The 15,231-nt window shown below is 49.3% G+C and overlaps 1 protein-coding gene across 2 annotated transcripts in view; it reads left to right on the top strand.

Moving 5' to 3' along the window:
• The window catches only part of KIF5A (kinesin family member 5A), a 31,758-nt gene extending 17,771 nt beyond the window's left edge, over positions 1-13,987 (top strand). The window contains exons 13-29 of one of the 2 annotated variants that reach the window (XM_086712976.1): positions 809-877; positions 1,234-1,440; positions 1,733-1,879; positions 2,671-2,859; positions 3,225-3,342; positions 3,718-3,782; positions 3,893-4,002; positions 4,380-4,481; positions 5,242-5,302; positions 5,540-5,611; positions 5,695-5,799; positions 6,342-6,362; positions 8,603-8,819; positions 9,082-9,235; positions 9,535-9,617; positions 10,015-10,042; positions 10,519-13,987. In XM_086712976.1, the coding sequence (XP_086569102.1) occupies positions 809-877; positions 1,234-1,440; positions 1,733-1,879; positions 2,671-2,859; positions 3,225-3,342; positions 3,718-3,782; positions 3,893-4,002; positions 4,380-4,481; positions 5,242-5,302; positions 5,540-5,611; positions 5,695-5,799; positions 6,342-6,362; positions 8,603-8,819; positions 9,082-9,235; positions 9,535-9,617; positions 10,015-10,042; positions 10,519-10,597 (1,827 nt within the window). In that variant the 3' untranslated portion in view covers positions 10,598-13,987. The remainder of the gene's footprint in view (positions 1-808; positions 878-1,233; positions 1,441-1,732; positions 1,880-2,670; positions 2,860-3,224; positions 3,343-3,717; positions 3,783-3,892; positions 4,003-4,379; positions 4,482-5,241; positions 5,303-5,539; positions 5,612-5,694; positions 5,800-6,341; positions 6,363-8,602; positions 8,820-9,081; positions 9,236-9,534; positions 9,618-10,014; positions 10,043-10,518) is intronic. The other variant, XM_086712978.1, reaches the window with a different exon arrangement.
• The last annotated feature ends 1,244 nt before the right edge of the window (positions 13,988-15,231 follow it).

The following is a 15,231-nucleotide window of genomic DNA, read 5'->3' as shown; positions in this document are numbered from 1 at the left end:
CTCTCTCTGCCCCCACCCCTCTCTCTCTCTCTCTCAAAAATAATTAAACGTTAAAAAAATTTGGAAGATAAATAAAAATAAATAGAAGATTTAAGTCTCCCATCATCACACCATTCAGAAATAACACTACCAACATTTTGCTTTTCTTCATACATAGAGCATGCAGTTGAGATGCACTGTGTGTGTAACTTTGCATCTGATTTCCTCATTCCATATTCTATAAGGAGCAATTTCCTACTTTGTTAACAATTCTTCATAAAAGTATTTTTTCATTAAAAATCTTTTTCATAAAAGCATTTTAAAAGCATTTTAAAAGTCCATTTATCAAAACATATTTATTTATTTATTTATTTATTTATTTATTTATTTATTCAAAACCTATTTAACCACTTGCTTACTGCAAGGCCTCTAGTTTTCTTTGTTTTGGGTAGTTTGTTTTTGCTCTTATAAGTAACCCTGAAAGGTCTATCTTTGCCTCTGATGCATAAGACTTTGCTTTTGAATGATTTGATTAGAATGGAGGACCAAAGTGGGAGTTCTTGGTTAGAGGCCATGTCCTTTAATCTAAAGGCTTTTGCTGGGTATTGGCAGGGTTAGATCATCTTCTAGAAGAAAGGAATTTGAAAGTGAGGGTAGGAGTGAGGTGAGAGGCTGAGGGGAAAACCTTGTTTTAGGTTTTGGGGTTTCTAACTCAAAGCCTGACTGGTCTGGATTTTTGTCAGGATCCAACCTCTGGCCCCAACCCCATCCATCTAGACTGGAAGGGGCTGCCTTTCTTCACTCCCTCTTCCCCCCTTGCCTCCAACAGGATGATGAGATCAACCAGCAGAGCCAGCTCATAGAGAAGCTTAAGCAGCAGATGCTGGACCAGGAAGAGGTAATGGGAAGGAGGACAAGACATGAGAGGAGAGCGGTGTGTTCCCGAAGAAGGGCTTAGTCTTCTGCTTAGGATTTAGTCACCCCCCAAAACTATAGAAGTCTGGGGACTTAACTGGGGCTTTTTGTAAACCACGGATTTTGGAGTCTGGGTGCTTCTTCCTTCTGTTGTCCTGCTTCTAAGAAGCCTACACCCCCCTTCCTCCTGACTTTCACTTTGGCCCTTGCTCCTCTCCTAGAGCTGTGCGCTCCAGGCTTCAGGTGCCAGAGGGACCCTGTCTGGGGTAGTGCTCTGAGCTTCCCCAGACCAGGGGACCATAGCGGTGGTCCCTCACGTGCCTTACCTCTTTCTTGAAGCTGTTGGTGTCCACCCGAGGAGACAATGAAAAAGTCCAGCGGGAGCTGAGCCACCTGCAGTCAGAGAATGACGCTGCTAAGGATGAGGTGAAGGAAGTGCTACAGGCCCTGGAAGAGCTGGCCGTGAACTATGACCAGAAGTCCCAGGAAGTGGAGGAGAAGAGCCAGCAGAACCAGCTTCTGGTGGATGAGCTATCTCAGAAGGTGGTGAGTGGCTGACTGGGGTGCAAGAGCTCCCTGGCCTCCAGAACGTCCCCCACATCCAAAGGGACCCCTGCGTCACGTTTGTACCCTTGCACTGCTGTGTGGTGTGTTGCGGGAACCTTTCCCACCTGTCACCACACTGCCCTCCTGACTCCTGTCTCTTCCAAACCCTTTTGCAGGGCCCATGTTCCCTTTGTAGCAGCCCTCAGGGTCATGTATGAGGGGGAGGCCCCTGCCTGGGCTAGGCAGGGGGGTAGGAAGATGGCAGTGGGATGACCTAAGGGGCTGTCCCCAGGCCACCATGCTGTCCCTGGAGTCTGAGTTGCAGCGGCTACAGGAGGTCAGTGGACACCAGCGAAAACGCATTGCTGAGGTGCTGAATGGGCTGATGAAGGACCTGAGTGAGTTCAGTGTCATCGTGGGCAACGGGGAGATTAAGCTGGTGAGTGGAGACAGAGGCAGGAATCTTGTTCAGGTCATTCTTGTTCTGGGCACTGGCGGGAGATGCAGGGTGGACAGTCCAGGCCCTCAGGGATGCTGAGGAAGGTGGGCCAGAGATCTGGGAAACATGCCTTTAGCATGGGGTGCTTGGATGGCTCAGTTGGTTGAGCATCCGACTTCGGCTCAGGCCATGATCTCCTGGTTTGTGAGTTCAAACCCCACCTCGGCCTCTCTGCTATCAGCACAGAGTCTGCATCCGATCCTCTGTTCCTCTCTCTCTCTGCCCCTCCCCCGCTCATGCTCTTTTTCTTTCTCTCTCAAAAACTAAACAAAAATTAAAAAAAATAAACTAGATACAGGAAAACAAGTAGAATTTTGCACAGACTCAACTGTAAATACACCTTCTACAGGGTGCTGAATAAAGAAGGAATGGAGATGTGCCTATAGCAGGCTTTAGAGATGAGGCACAGATGTGAGAATGATATATGCAAATCTGTGGCAGTGAAAATGACCCATCTGGGCGATCAGGCAGAACAGTTTGACTGCAAAAGAAAATCATATTGTTTTATAAGATGGAAGAGGGCGACTGTGGGAACTGGATCTTTAAGTACAGGTAGAAGGATTTAATACGAAATGCCAGGTGATGGCAGGTAAAAGTTGTTTGGAAAATTCTTCTCCCACCCGAATCCCTGTGTGTGTGGGTGTACACGGGGATCGGCAGGGTAGAAGGGAATGGGCAAAAGCTTCCCTGCAGCAGAGAAGTACCTCTTCCTGCCTTCCCCCACCCCACAGCCGGTGGAGATCAGCGGAGCCATCGAGGAGGAATTCACGGTGGCCCGACTCTATATCAGCAAAATCAAATCAGAAGTCAAGTCTGTGGTCAAGCGCTGCCGGCAGCTAGAGAACCTGCAGGTCGAATGTCATCGCAAAATGGAAGTGACTGGGCGGGAACTCTCCTCCTGTCAGCTCCTCATCTCCCAGGTGAGCGCGGGGCATTGAAGGCCTTTGCGTGCAATGGGAAGGAGGGTGATTCTGTAGCTTGTGGGATAAAACTCCTAGCACCCACTTTCATGTCAAGGACCTAGGGTCAACCAAAGTCAAGGATAGAAGAGCCTGGGGTGGCAGGGAAGGGTCCAGGCCAGGGAAGTGAAGGGTCAGAGGAGTTGGCACCCTCTGAGCTGATGGGGTCTAAAGGAAGGGTCCAAAGAAATGGCCTCTGGCCCTGTGTCTTCAGGCAGGCGCAGCAGGAGGGGAGGGCCTGGGAGAGCTGCAGAGGTCTGTGCTGCCTGGAGTTGTGTCCTTGACTCCACCCTTCTTCTTCCTCTCACCAACCCTTCCCCCATTAGCACGAGGCGAAGATCCGCTCGCTTACAGAGTATATGCAGAGCGTGGAGCTAAAGAAGCGGCATCTGGAAGAGTCCTATGACTCCCTGAGTGACGAGCTGGCCAAGCTCCAGGCCCAGGGTGAGGCCTTCTTAAACCTCCAAACCACTTATCCTGGGATCTGAGATCCCAGAGGGGGCAGGGAGGAAAAGTGGCAGACATCAGAAGAAACCACCTGACAGCACACTCATCCAATGCATTAGACTGACATCACGGAGGCCAACTCGTACGCTACTTAGCATGCTTTTGCACAGAGCTTATTGTACACGAACCATAAACCCTCCGTTGATCTCTTTCCCTGCTGTGTCCAATTGGACTGTCCTAACCCAGAAGAACATCACGGAGGTCCATACTGGGTAGATGTCGCCTGCCCGACCTGGAGCTCTGGTCACAAAGTGGAAGTTCTTTCCGGAGGAGGTAGGTGTGAGGTAAGCTGTCTTTCCTTCTTTCCCTCAGAAACTGTGCATGAAGTGGCCCTGAAGGACAAGGAGCCAGACACACAGGACACAGATGAAGTGAAGGTGAGAGGGGAAGCTGTAGGGGACCACTGGGGCTTGGCAGGGCTGAGCCGGCCCGCTCCAAGCTGGTGTCAGGGAGTCCGGCTTTGAGTGTGGGGTGGGGTTGTTTGCAGAAGGCCCTGGAGGTGCAGATGGAGAGTCATCGGGAGGCCCATCACCGGCAGCTGGCCCGGCTCCGGGACGAGATCAATGAGAAGCAGAAGACTATCGATGAGCTCAAAGAGTAAGAGTCCCCCTGGGCAGCCCCGGCCTCCCCGGGTCCTTTTGCCTTGCTGTGCCCACACGCGTGCTCCCTCTTGGCCCAAGGTCTGCTTTGCTCATTTCCAAGCGCCCCTCCCCCAGCGATGCCACAGCTTTATCACCCAACCCCGGGAGACACGGGAGTGAGGACTAGTCCCTCTCCTTGAGCTCTTGTGATTGGATAGCTCAGGGTTCCTCACTCTGTCAGCGGCCTGCGTCTGCCTCTGATATCCAAAGGTAGACGCATCAGTCCCGACTTGGCCCGGCTGTACCGGAAGGAAAATGTTTGCAGCGCCGGTCTTCCCCTTCCCGGTCCCTGACATCGTTCTGTTCTCTCCGACACCTCCTTGCCCTGTGCAGCCTGAATCAGAAGCTCCAGTTAGAGCTAGAGAAGCTTCAGGCTGACTACGAGAAGCTGAAGAATGAAGAGCATGAGAAGAGCAGCAAACTCCAGGAGCTGACGTGAGTGATGGGTATCTGCCCGCAAACCCGCCGCCGGGCAGGCGCAGACTGCTACTCACTCACACCGGCAGAGGCAGGGCGCGATGCAGATGTGCACATGGCAACCTCAGAGTCATGTGATGGGGCGGGGAAGGGAAACAAAGAGAGACTTTCAGAAAGGACCTCTACTGACTGTTAGTTGCCACGGAAAGATGTTTGTGATGTTCTCTTAAGTGTGAAAGGCAGGTTACAAAACAGTATGAATGGTAGGATCCCATAAAGTTTTTGGGGGCTCTACACGCGTAGAAGTAAGAGTCTGGAGGGGGTGGGGCCCCCTGGGTGGCTCAGTGGGTTGCATGTCACGCTCTTGATTTTGGCTCGGGTCATGACCTCACGGTTTGGGAGTTCAAGCCCCGTGTCGGGCTCCATGCTGAGAGGGTGGAGCCTGCTTGGGATTCTGTCTCCTTCCCCACCCCCAGCTGGTGCTCTCTCCCTTTCAAAATAAATAAATAAACAAAAACAAAAAGAAAAAAAGAGGAAGAAGGAGAAGTAAGAGTTGGGAAAGATGGACACCAGAATGTTAATGGTGGTTTGATCTGTGAGTAGTAGAATTATGGGCTTTTTATGAAATTCATCTTTTTTTCTTTTCTAATTTCTACACAGTGAACAGGGTAATTTGCATAATAAATAATAATAAAGTATAGATCAAAGGAATGGAGAGGGAGGAGAAAGGGAGGAGGGACTGTCCTGAGGGACTCTTGTGTTTCCTTCTTCTCCCCAGATTTCTGTATGAGCGACATGAACAGTCCAAGCAGGACCTCAAGGGTCTGGAGGAGACAGTTGTGAGTGGTTTCTCTGTACCAAGTTAACAGGGTGAGGTGGGGACTTCATTTCTTCCCCCTGATTTCTTCATAACCCCATTCCTTATGCAGAGTCAGTCTGTGGCATAATCAGGACACATCTTTTCCTAAAGGATGAGTGATTCACCTGACTAGGCAGACTGAAGGTTCCAATAATTTTGAAGTGAAAAAGTTGACCTGGTAATTTGGCCATCCCCAATTTTTCACCATTCTTTCCAGGCCCGGGAACTCCAGACCCTCCACAACCTTCGCAAACTGTTCGTTCAAGACGTCACGACTCGAGTCAAGAAAGTGAGTGCCTTCCTAGGATTTTTCACAGCCCCCATATTTTCCTCCCGTCCTCAAGTTTCTCTAACCCCTCCGTCTTTAATCAGAGTGCAGAAATGGAGCCCGAGGACAGTGGGGGGATTCACTCCCAAAAGCAGAAGATTTCCTTTCTTGAGAACAACCTGGAACAGCTTACAAAGGTTCACAAACAGGTAAGCAAAGGGGGCAGGGGTGAAGAGAACTCTTGAGGCCAGGTGCCGAGGAGACCCAAGTCCTCTGAGGCCCCTTGGATTTAGGAAAACCTACTTGCATGTCTTCCTTACTTTTCCCTTTGACTTTTCCTCCGAATCCCTTCTTTATCCATATTTGGTCCCACTTTTCCCTTGTTCTTTGTTCCATGCCTGTTCTGCCCTCTCAAAGCTCCCTGCCTGCCTCTGCTCAAAGTGAAATTCCCCAGGCCTATGGATGTGGAGGGAGAGGTTGAAACTGATAGAGGTTTCAGAGGCATGGGGCTGTGGCGCCACATGAGGGATACTGGTCAGAGACAGGAAACGATGGGACAAGACAGAAGCCGGGGAAGTTGGGCTTTCTGTCATGGAGAGAACTCCATCTGCCTAGGCCTGGGGCAGGCATGCAGGGTAATTAAAGGATGTCCTCCAGATGGCCCAACCACCCCCTGATCGGGGCCGGTTGAAACTCCTGTGTATTAAGTTGCTGCCTCTCTGTCCCCCTCCTTGCTGCTGCGGTTCCTTAGGTGGATGACTGGGTTTCAAAGGTATGGGGTGGGGAGACAGAAGGGGCAGTCCAGAGGAGTCAGGACAGGAAATGTTTGGCGAGGACAGAGCAGGAGCACCCTCCCTAGTGCCAAATATCTGAGCCTTGAAGACAGTTGTGGCAGTGTATCAACTGGCTCTTCTGATTCATAAAATAAACCCTAATCTATCCTTCATTCCCTTCTTTCAATCCACCTTAACATTGGATTTAAACTCATGCTCTCAGGGCACCTGCCTGGGTGGCTCCGTCGGTTAAGCACCCGATTTCTGCTCAGGTCATGATCTCACAGTTCGTGAGTTCCAGCCCCGCATCGGGCTCTGTGCTGTCAGTGCAGAGCCTGCTTCAGATCCTCTGTCCCCCTCTCTCTCTCTCTGCCCCTCCCGACTTGCACTCTCTCTCTCAAAATTAATAAAAACAAAACAAAACTCATGTTCTCACTAAATCGGAGCTTAACTTTCTCAGTGCAATGCCCAGCATATTTAGCAAATATTTGGTACACCTTTTCTTTTTTTCACAAATATAATAAAAGGAAAAGTCCCAGAACTGTGGCCCAGTGATAATCTGCAGGTTTATGTATTTTATTTGGGCCTGCAGAGGGCTACACTATCATTTCCCCCCCTTTGTTTATTATAAAGCAGTATAACAATGTAACAACATTACAGAAAAGTTGAAAGTCAAGGGAAGAAACATTTGTAATCAGTTCCACCTTCCTATTTTCATTTCTCTGTGTTCACTTTCCTTCTCCGTCCAAATGGATGTCATGTTGCTTATTTTTTCCCCAGTGTTTTTGTTGTGGTAACACACACATAAAATTTACCGTCATAATTACTTTAGGGTCAGTGGTACTAAGTGCATTTGTATTCGTACTGTTGTGCAACGTCACCACTATCATCTCGCAAAACTGCACCTCTACACCTATTAACAACAGTAACTCCCCATTTCCCCTGCCTCCCAGGCCCTGGCCACCATCATCATTCTTCTTTCTGTCTCCATGATTTTGTCCCCTTTCAGTACCTCCCATAAGTGGAATCATACAGGATTTGTGCTTTGTGACTGGCTTGTTACCCTTAGCATAATGTCCTCCAGGCTTATCCACATTGTAGCATGTATCAGGACACAGGCTGTGTCCTTTTTCCTCATGGAAGCATCTGCCTCTGCTCTAAGTCCCAAAGATCAAAAACTACTCACCTGTAGAATGGAGGACTCCTCATAATGTCCTACTTCAGCAGAGACAAGACTAGAAAGGAAAATGAGAGAGATGCAGAAACTTCCTCAGCGAATAAATAGAATCTTAAATGGGCAGGACTGCAGCCCTATTATTAATTAAGCCAAACTATCCCCACAGCAAAGCATTGTTTATAATCTTGAAATTGTCCAGAGGGAAAGAGGCACAGAAGTGTTCCCAGCTCTGCCCTTTCTCCCGAGGTCCCCACTATACTCATTTACCTGGTATCTTCCAAGGCTGGCTCTGACAGTCTGTAGGGCCCCCAGTTATTGTATGAAACCCTATAAAAAGGTCAGGAAGTCTTTTCTGGCTGCCAAGTGGTTGCTACCACTCTCTAGCTTAATTTAAATGCGGGAGGGGCAGCCCAGGAACCCCTTGTATGTGAAGGTAATGAGCACAAATGTTTGTGAGACCTCAAACATTTTCTTTCCCTCCTATGGGGTGCTGTGCGTATGTGTGTGGGTCGGGGGTGAGGTGGGGCTCCCGTATTCCAGCTTCTGCTCCTGCTCTGCACCGCACCTAACCTGCACTCAATGCCATATCCACCTTCCAGACTGCTACCATGCTCTTGCTGGCCCGCCCCCCCCCCCCCCCCCCCGCATGCCTACAAAGCCATCTCTGGGAGAAGGGTGCCTCATCCCCATGGTTGCCCTGGGGCTGTTGGTCTGGCACAAGCTGTGAGATATTAGGGGGCGGATATTTAGGCCAGGAAAAGACGAGGACAGGGCATTGTCACAAGAGTTCTGGGCTACGGTGGAGTTGGCATGTTTCGCTGTTCAGAAAATGATGTAACTTTTTAATGCCTGACCACTGTTTGCTTAGGGAGAAGGAAAGAAGTGGCCAGAAGAGCAGTTAGGTAAAGGGAACGAGGACTTGAGGAAACTACACGGTCTCTGTCTTCTCTGACTTGATTTTTCTGTATTCTCTCTCCCTGCCCTGCACTCCCACACTCCACTGCCGGCTCTCTTGGGTCCCTGGCTTTGCCTCTGGCCCCTTCCCTTGGTCTTACCCCACAGCTGGTACGTGACAATGCAGATCTGCGTTGTGAGCTTCCTAAACTGGAAAAACGACTTAGGGCTACGGCTGAGAGAGTTAAGGCCCTGGAGGGTGCACTGAAGGAGGCCAAGGAGGGCGCCATGAAGGACAAGCGCCGGTACCAGCAAGAAGTGGACCGCATCAAGGAGGCCGTTCGGTATAAGAGCTCCGGCAAGCGGGGCCATTCTGCTCAGATTGGTGAGTGCAAGTGGGTGGCAGCCGACAGGGTGGGATTACCACTGGGGGAGATCAGCAGATTCCTAAGCATCGAGCAACTAGATTGTTGCTTTTTACCCTACCCCGACCCCGGGATCACCGCCCCCCCCATACCATCCCCCAAACGTGTAACAGTGAATGATCTTATAAACACCTCGGTTCAGCTGCAGCAAAATGACTTTAGGGACCAGGGCAGCTGCAGGGTGACGGCCTCCTCATGGTCATTTTCTTTTCTTTACCACAGCCAAACCTGTCCGGCCCGGCCACTACCCAGCATCTTCACCCACCAACCCCTATGGCACCCGGAGCCCTGAGTGCATCAGTTACACCAACAGCCTCTTCCAGAACTACCAGAATTTGTACCTGCAGGCTGCACCTAGCTCCACCTCCGACATGTAGTGAGTGGCCACTGGCGTGGGTTGCAGTCCCAACCCAAGGCTCTCGGCCCTCTATAAGGCATAAGATTGAGTCCGTTATTGGGTGACACTTCCTTCTTTTCCTAAGTAGCTCCATTTGTGACCCTTTTGCGATTTCACACCTATGGTTAGAAGGTGGGCCTTGCCTTCCCAGCCAGTGGCTATGCAGTTGTCCTCTGTTCTCTGGGGATGGGAGGCTCCATCACTGAGGGGATTACTGGTCCTCCAAGTAGTGGAGGACGGGTGCCAGAGGCTGCGTGTCTCTCCTCTGCTCCATCCAGCTTTGCAAACTCCTGTACCAGCAGTGGGGCCACGTCTTCCGGAGGTCCCTTGGCTTCCTACCAGAAGGCCAACATGGACAATGGTGAGTGAAAAAGATGGGTGACCAAGTGGCCTTTGGGATTCCCAGGGCAAGTTGAAAAGAATAAGAGAAGTAAGTGACCCTGTGCCTACAGCTGGAACACTGCCCATCACTTCAGGGTCTTGGATTCTTAGAGGCGGATTCCTCCCCTTGCCGTGCCTGTCCTCACCCTCCCCTGCCTTTCTGCTACTCTTCTTCAGGGGGCATCAGGGAGACCTTTCTCAAACAAAACAATCATGCAGCTTAGGGCAGTCGAGAATAGCGACCCAGGTGGCAGCTATATTCCAAAGAGTCTTACCTTTTTCTCTAAGGGGTTAGGATGCGGGAGGGTTTGGGGAAACTGCTTCTAACAGTCTCTTTTCTTCTCCTAATCCTGTGTTCTCAATGATGATCTCTTCAGGAAATGCCACAGATATCAATGACAACAGGTACACCAGTCCCCATTGCTCCTGGGTTCTCTAGGTGGGACCAGAAGAAATGGTTCAGTTTCGCTTGGGCCCTACTCGGAGGTTCCTTGGAGCCTTCGGGGAAAGGAGGAGGAACTGAGAACCGTTCTTGCCATCACCATGTTGTCCAGAAGATCTACTCATCCCCTGCCTCTTGGGGCAGAGAGCACGTCCCCCCCCCCCCACCATCCCATCGGCGGCTCCCCCCCCCCCCCCACTCCATTACGAGGGCCGGGGAAGTACCAGGGCCACCCGATGACATGGGTTTCTCTGCTTCCTCTGGGAACTCTGTGACCTTGCGCAAGTCAGCTCCATCTCTCTAGCTTTGATTTTCCTTGTATTCCTGTAAACCCTGAATAGTCCCTGCCTTTTGTTATCTCGTAGGGATGCCAGGAGAGCAAAGTGACAGGAATGTTTTCCTTTACATGGAGCTGACAGTGCTGGGTCTCTTCTTCCAGGAGTGACCTGCCATGCGGCTATGAGGCTGAGGACCAGGCCAAGCTGTTCCCTCTCCACCAAGAGACGGCAGCCAGCTAATCTCCCTCACGGGCTGCCGCATACCTGCCGCACTTTCAGGTAGCTCCAGGCTGCTTTCTCTGACCAGCCTCAGGGTGCCTCCTGTCTTGCCCTCAACCTCTTCGTTTCTCCTGCTTTTTTTATCGTCTCAAAACTTTTAATATGTAGTTGTCCCTCAGCTCCTGCCTTCCCTTCCTAGGGGCTACTTCGGTGCTGGCCCACGGGCTGTGGACACTGACCTCCCCATCTCCCTGAAGCTTTCCTTTTGGCTAGAGTAATGACCACAGTACTGCGTTGCTGCCACTAGGGGTTGCTGCCACATGTCAAAAAGAGTGAGCGGGGATGGTGCCCATCTAGAGTCCCGCCCAGGTCAGGGAATGAAGTAGATGTAAGGAGACTTGAGAGATCATCCCAACCCTCTCTCTGCCTCCACCCTGAAATAATTTTGGATGGATAGGTATTTTCGGAACTAAGACACCTCCAGTAAAGGAGATGTTTGCTTTATCCCTACACCTGTGTCCCATACACCTCGTATCTGTGTATGTTACCAGTAAGCTCCAGGAAATGCCCCAGGAAGGCTAACTTTTTGTCTCTATACTTCAGTGTCAGCACTCCCCTCCCACCTTGCTCAGTGGAGGTGGAAAATAGCCGTGTTCCCTCCCTGAGCCCCCTTCTTCTGCCTCCGCCCCCAAGTCCTCTTTTCCAGCAGCGATGGCACCTTCCTGGGTCTTGTGTGTCACCAGTCTTCTCACTTGCTCTAGGGCCCAGAACTGGACACTAGGAGTCTGTTTATTTCCCTCTTTGGAGAACCAGAAACGAGAGGATATGGTCAGTCTCTTACTGGGCTGCATCCAAGCCAAGCCCACTCCAGGGGCTTTCCGGGATAGTAAGCCGGACACAGTCAGGCAGAAAGACACGAGGGGCAGAGAAGTAGGAATGGGGAAGCAAGGTGAAGGTCTGGGGTAGAGGAGCAGGGGCTGGGAGAATAGTGTCTGGTTGTTGGTATTCAAGGAAGAAGACTATCAATCAAATTTGTACAAATGCCACTCTGTTTCCTGTTGAGCGGTTGGGCTACAAGGTGGTTCCTCATGACCTCTTTCTCTTTCTTCCCCAGTTTCTAAGAGGGACTGAGGCCTCTTCTCTCAGCATGCTGCAAACCTGTGGTCTCTGATACTAACAACTCCCTCCCCAGCCCTTGTTGTTTGACTGTACCGTTTGATGTCTACTCTTACTCTGTATCTCTTTGTACTCTGTATCTATATATCAAAAGCTGCTGCTATGTCTCTCCCTTCTGTCTTACTCTCTAAGTATCTAATGATGTATTTAGCAATTTCTAAGCATAGTATACCCTCCTCATTTGGGGTAATAGGGAGGAGGGTGAATGTTTCTTCTTTCAAACACGCGTCTCTCACACTGAGTGGTGTTAGTCACGGAGATGGTAAAAGGAAAAATGGGAGCTAGAGGGCTGTGATCCTTCTCTCTCTCTCTCTCTCTCTCTCTCTCTCTCACTCACACACACACACACGCACACATGCACACACGCACACACACGCACACAAAGCCTTAAGCAGAAGAATGTCTTAGCATCATAAGAAGATACAGAAATAGACTCTTCCTCCCTCCTCTTTCACATATAGCATAGGGGAGGGTAAAATGGAAGGACTGCTAAATTACATGTAGAATTTTATTCATATACCCCTCATCTGAACCGAGGGAGTCCGGGTGTGCAACTCTACCCTCCAAAGTGTACCTTGGGCCTCCCTCTTCCTGTCCCCTGACCCCCCTGTCCCAATGACCGAGGACATGGATTGTTCAAGGGACTATTTCCCTTTCTCCTCAAAACTCCTTTTGATATTCTCTGCCCCAGAACTCATGAACAGAACCTAGAGTTAACTTAAAATATTTTGGGAATTTGAGGAGGCAGACTCTTCACAACAGTCTATCAAATGGTTGCTCATCTGTCAGGTGATAGTTATAGGCAAGCATAGCCAATGATTGCTTCTTTGGGTTTGGGGGGGGGTGTGAACACACTGGGAAATTCCAAGTGTTTTTTGCCACGGTGAGGAGCTGGATTCTTTTCTCTGTCCCATATTGGGCTGCATGTTCTTCCCATCTCCACCTTTTGGTTTGGGACCTTCCAGTTCATTGACAAAATATCTATCTCAAGATGCTTTCCTTTCAGGCAAGAGCCTCACTTTACCCCATGATATGTCAAAAAATTTCTCTTGACACAAATCCTTTGATAATATGTCCCCATCTGGTACTAAGTGCACTTTAAAGAAAGGGGCAGAGCAGACTGGGGGGAGGATGGTTAGAGGGGAGTGCTCTTTCCCCAGCACCACCCCATGTAATTGATAGGACTGTTATTTTAGTGTCCTTCCACATGGTGCTAGGGTGGTTTATCTAGGTAACTGCAGGGATGGAGAGTGGAGGTCATAAGTCGCTCCAAATCAAGAAACAAAGCCTGATGTCCAAATACCCAGTCTTACGTAGGGTGGAAGAACAGGATCCCCCAGCAGGGCAACCATCACCTAGTTTCGAAGTCAGGAAAGAAAGCTTGGTGTGAGTACCAGCTGGCAAATATAGGTTGTATCGGCCTGTGACTCCTTCAGGGGAAAAGGTTCCTTCCTCTGTTACCTGTTGGGCCCCTTTTTAGCAATTAGGGAGACATGCAGGGAAAAATATACCAGAAGGGTGTAGAGTAAATCCAAAGCAGTGATATTCAAACATTTTTCAAAACAACTCTTTTATGGAACCCCGATATAAAAAAATCACTAAAAGTGAGGCAGATCTGGGCAGTTTCCATTTTCTTTATTTGGTGGAAAATGCTTCCTTGGTGGAGAAGCTCTTAAATAGTCTTAAGAGTTTAGAACCTGAGGGTTCTATAAAGTAGTTTGAAAACCACTGCTCTGAAGGAAAGGGGTTCCAATCTGCCTCCCCTGCCCCAAGCCCATAACCTAGAGCAAAGAGGGAAAGTCCCAATGGGAGAAGAAGGAAGCTACCTATGCCCCTGTAGACTTGAGCTAAGATTTGCCAACAGGGCACCTCAGAATCACTTGGGCTTTATTTAATCTTGCCACCAAATGATTCTTTTAAAACACTTAAGAAACTGTGAAGGTGTAGGGCAGATGAGGAGAGAGATGTAAGGGAAATATAATTCACTTACATAAATAAGAACACACACACAAGGCCTTCACCAGAAGCTTCACTCTACATCCCCCCACCCCTTCCCACCACCACAGCATCCCTTTCGGAGAGCTAGGGTCACCACAAAGGGGCACCTGGCCTGCCCACTCACATCTGCCAAAATGTTGCATGCCAGCGTGGAAGACAAACCAAACCGCACAAACCCCAGTGTGTATTTACTTGATGTACATAGATACCTTGAAAATAAAATAAATTCAATGATGACTCTGTGGTGTTGTAAATCTTTATCCCTCCCCGGTCTCACTCCCTTACTTGCTTGTAATGGCATTTGACAGTGTGGTGGATATCCTTCCAGATGTTTCTCTATAGATTTACACACATTTTTTTTTTCCCCACTTGACAACATTCTGGAGATCTCTTCGTGTCATCATGTGTAGATTTGCCTCATTAACATATAGATATAATTTTTCAAAAAATGTATTCTATAATTTATTCAACCATTCCGGTACTGGTGGACGCCTATCTAGGTTGTTTATAATTTTTAACAAAAAATGGTATCCCATTCTCTTCATTTTTTCCCACAGACCATCACCTCAGTCCCAGTATCAATTCTGTCCCTCTCCAGTGGTGCCTGGGTGGCTCAGTCTGTTGAGCATCTGAATTTGGCTCAGGTCATGATCTCACGGTTCATGGGTTCAAGCCCCACATTGGGCTTGCTGCTGTCAGTGTGCGGAGCCTGCTACAGATCGTCTGTTCCCTTCTCTCTCTGTCCCTCCCTGGCTCATTCTCTCTGTCTCTCTCTCAGTCATTCATTCATTCATAAGGTAAGCGCTACACCCAACATAGGGCTTGAACTCACAGCCCAGAGATCAAGAGGCACGTGCTCTACCGACTGAGCCACTCAGGTGTCCCCTACCTCCATTTTAGAGCTTACCCCTACATGTCCTCTCTGCTCATGCCTTGGAGCTTCTGAGATGAGTGGAGAAAACTGCAAGACCAAAACACCGGGGCAACTGAAAGCCTAGGAAGCAAACTGGCTCTTGGGTGTTGCTTACCACTTCTGTGTATCCCTACTCAGTTTCCTCCCCTGCCTCCCAGAGCAGGTGGTTAAAACTCCTCACCATCCTTTCTCACCTCCTCTCTTAGGCAAAAATTAAGGCAACTGAGCATGAAATTCTTCATCTCCTCTCCATACCTACACACATACCTATATCTGCACTAATCCTTTCCTTTCTTCCTTCTAACAAGTGGTGCCTGGGTGGCTCAGTCTGTTGAGCATCTAACAAGTGATAAATCTTCTCTGGACTAAAGCAAATCTCTTCTATATCCTTCATTCTTGAGATACTTACATAGACCCAATATATACAATACCCAAAAGTGATGCAGATGGGCGGTTTGCATCTTCTTTGTGATTTCTCCACTTCTTGTAAGGTCTCCCTGAAAAGTGTGTTTCTTTTATTTTTTTAACCTACTCTCTATGCCCAGCGCCCAATGTGGGGTCCAAACTC

Source organism: Puma concolor, chromosome B4 (assembly GCF_028749965.1).
Source record: "Puma concolor isolate L17-30 chromosome B4, mPumCon1.1.hap2, whole genome shotgun sequence".
NCBI lineage: Eukaryota > Metazoa > Chordata > Mammalia > Carnivora > Felidae > Puma > Puma concolor.
The sequence above is the reverse complement of the archived record's forward strand: the minus strand, read 5'-3'. Positions and strand labels throughout refer to the sequence as shown.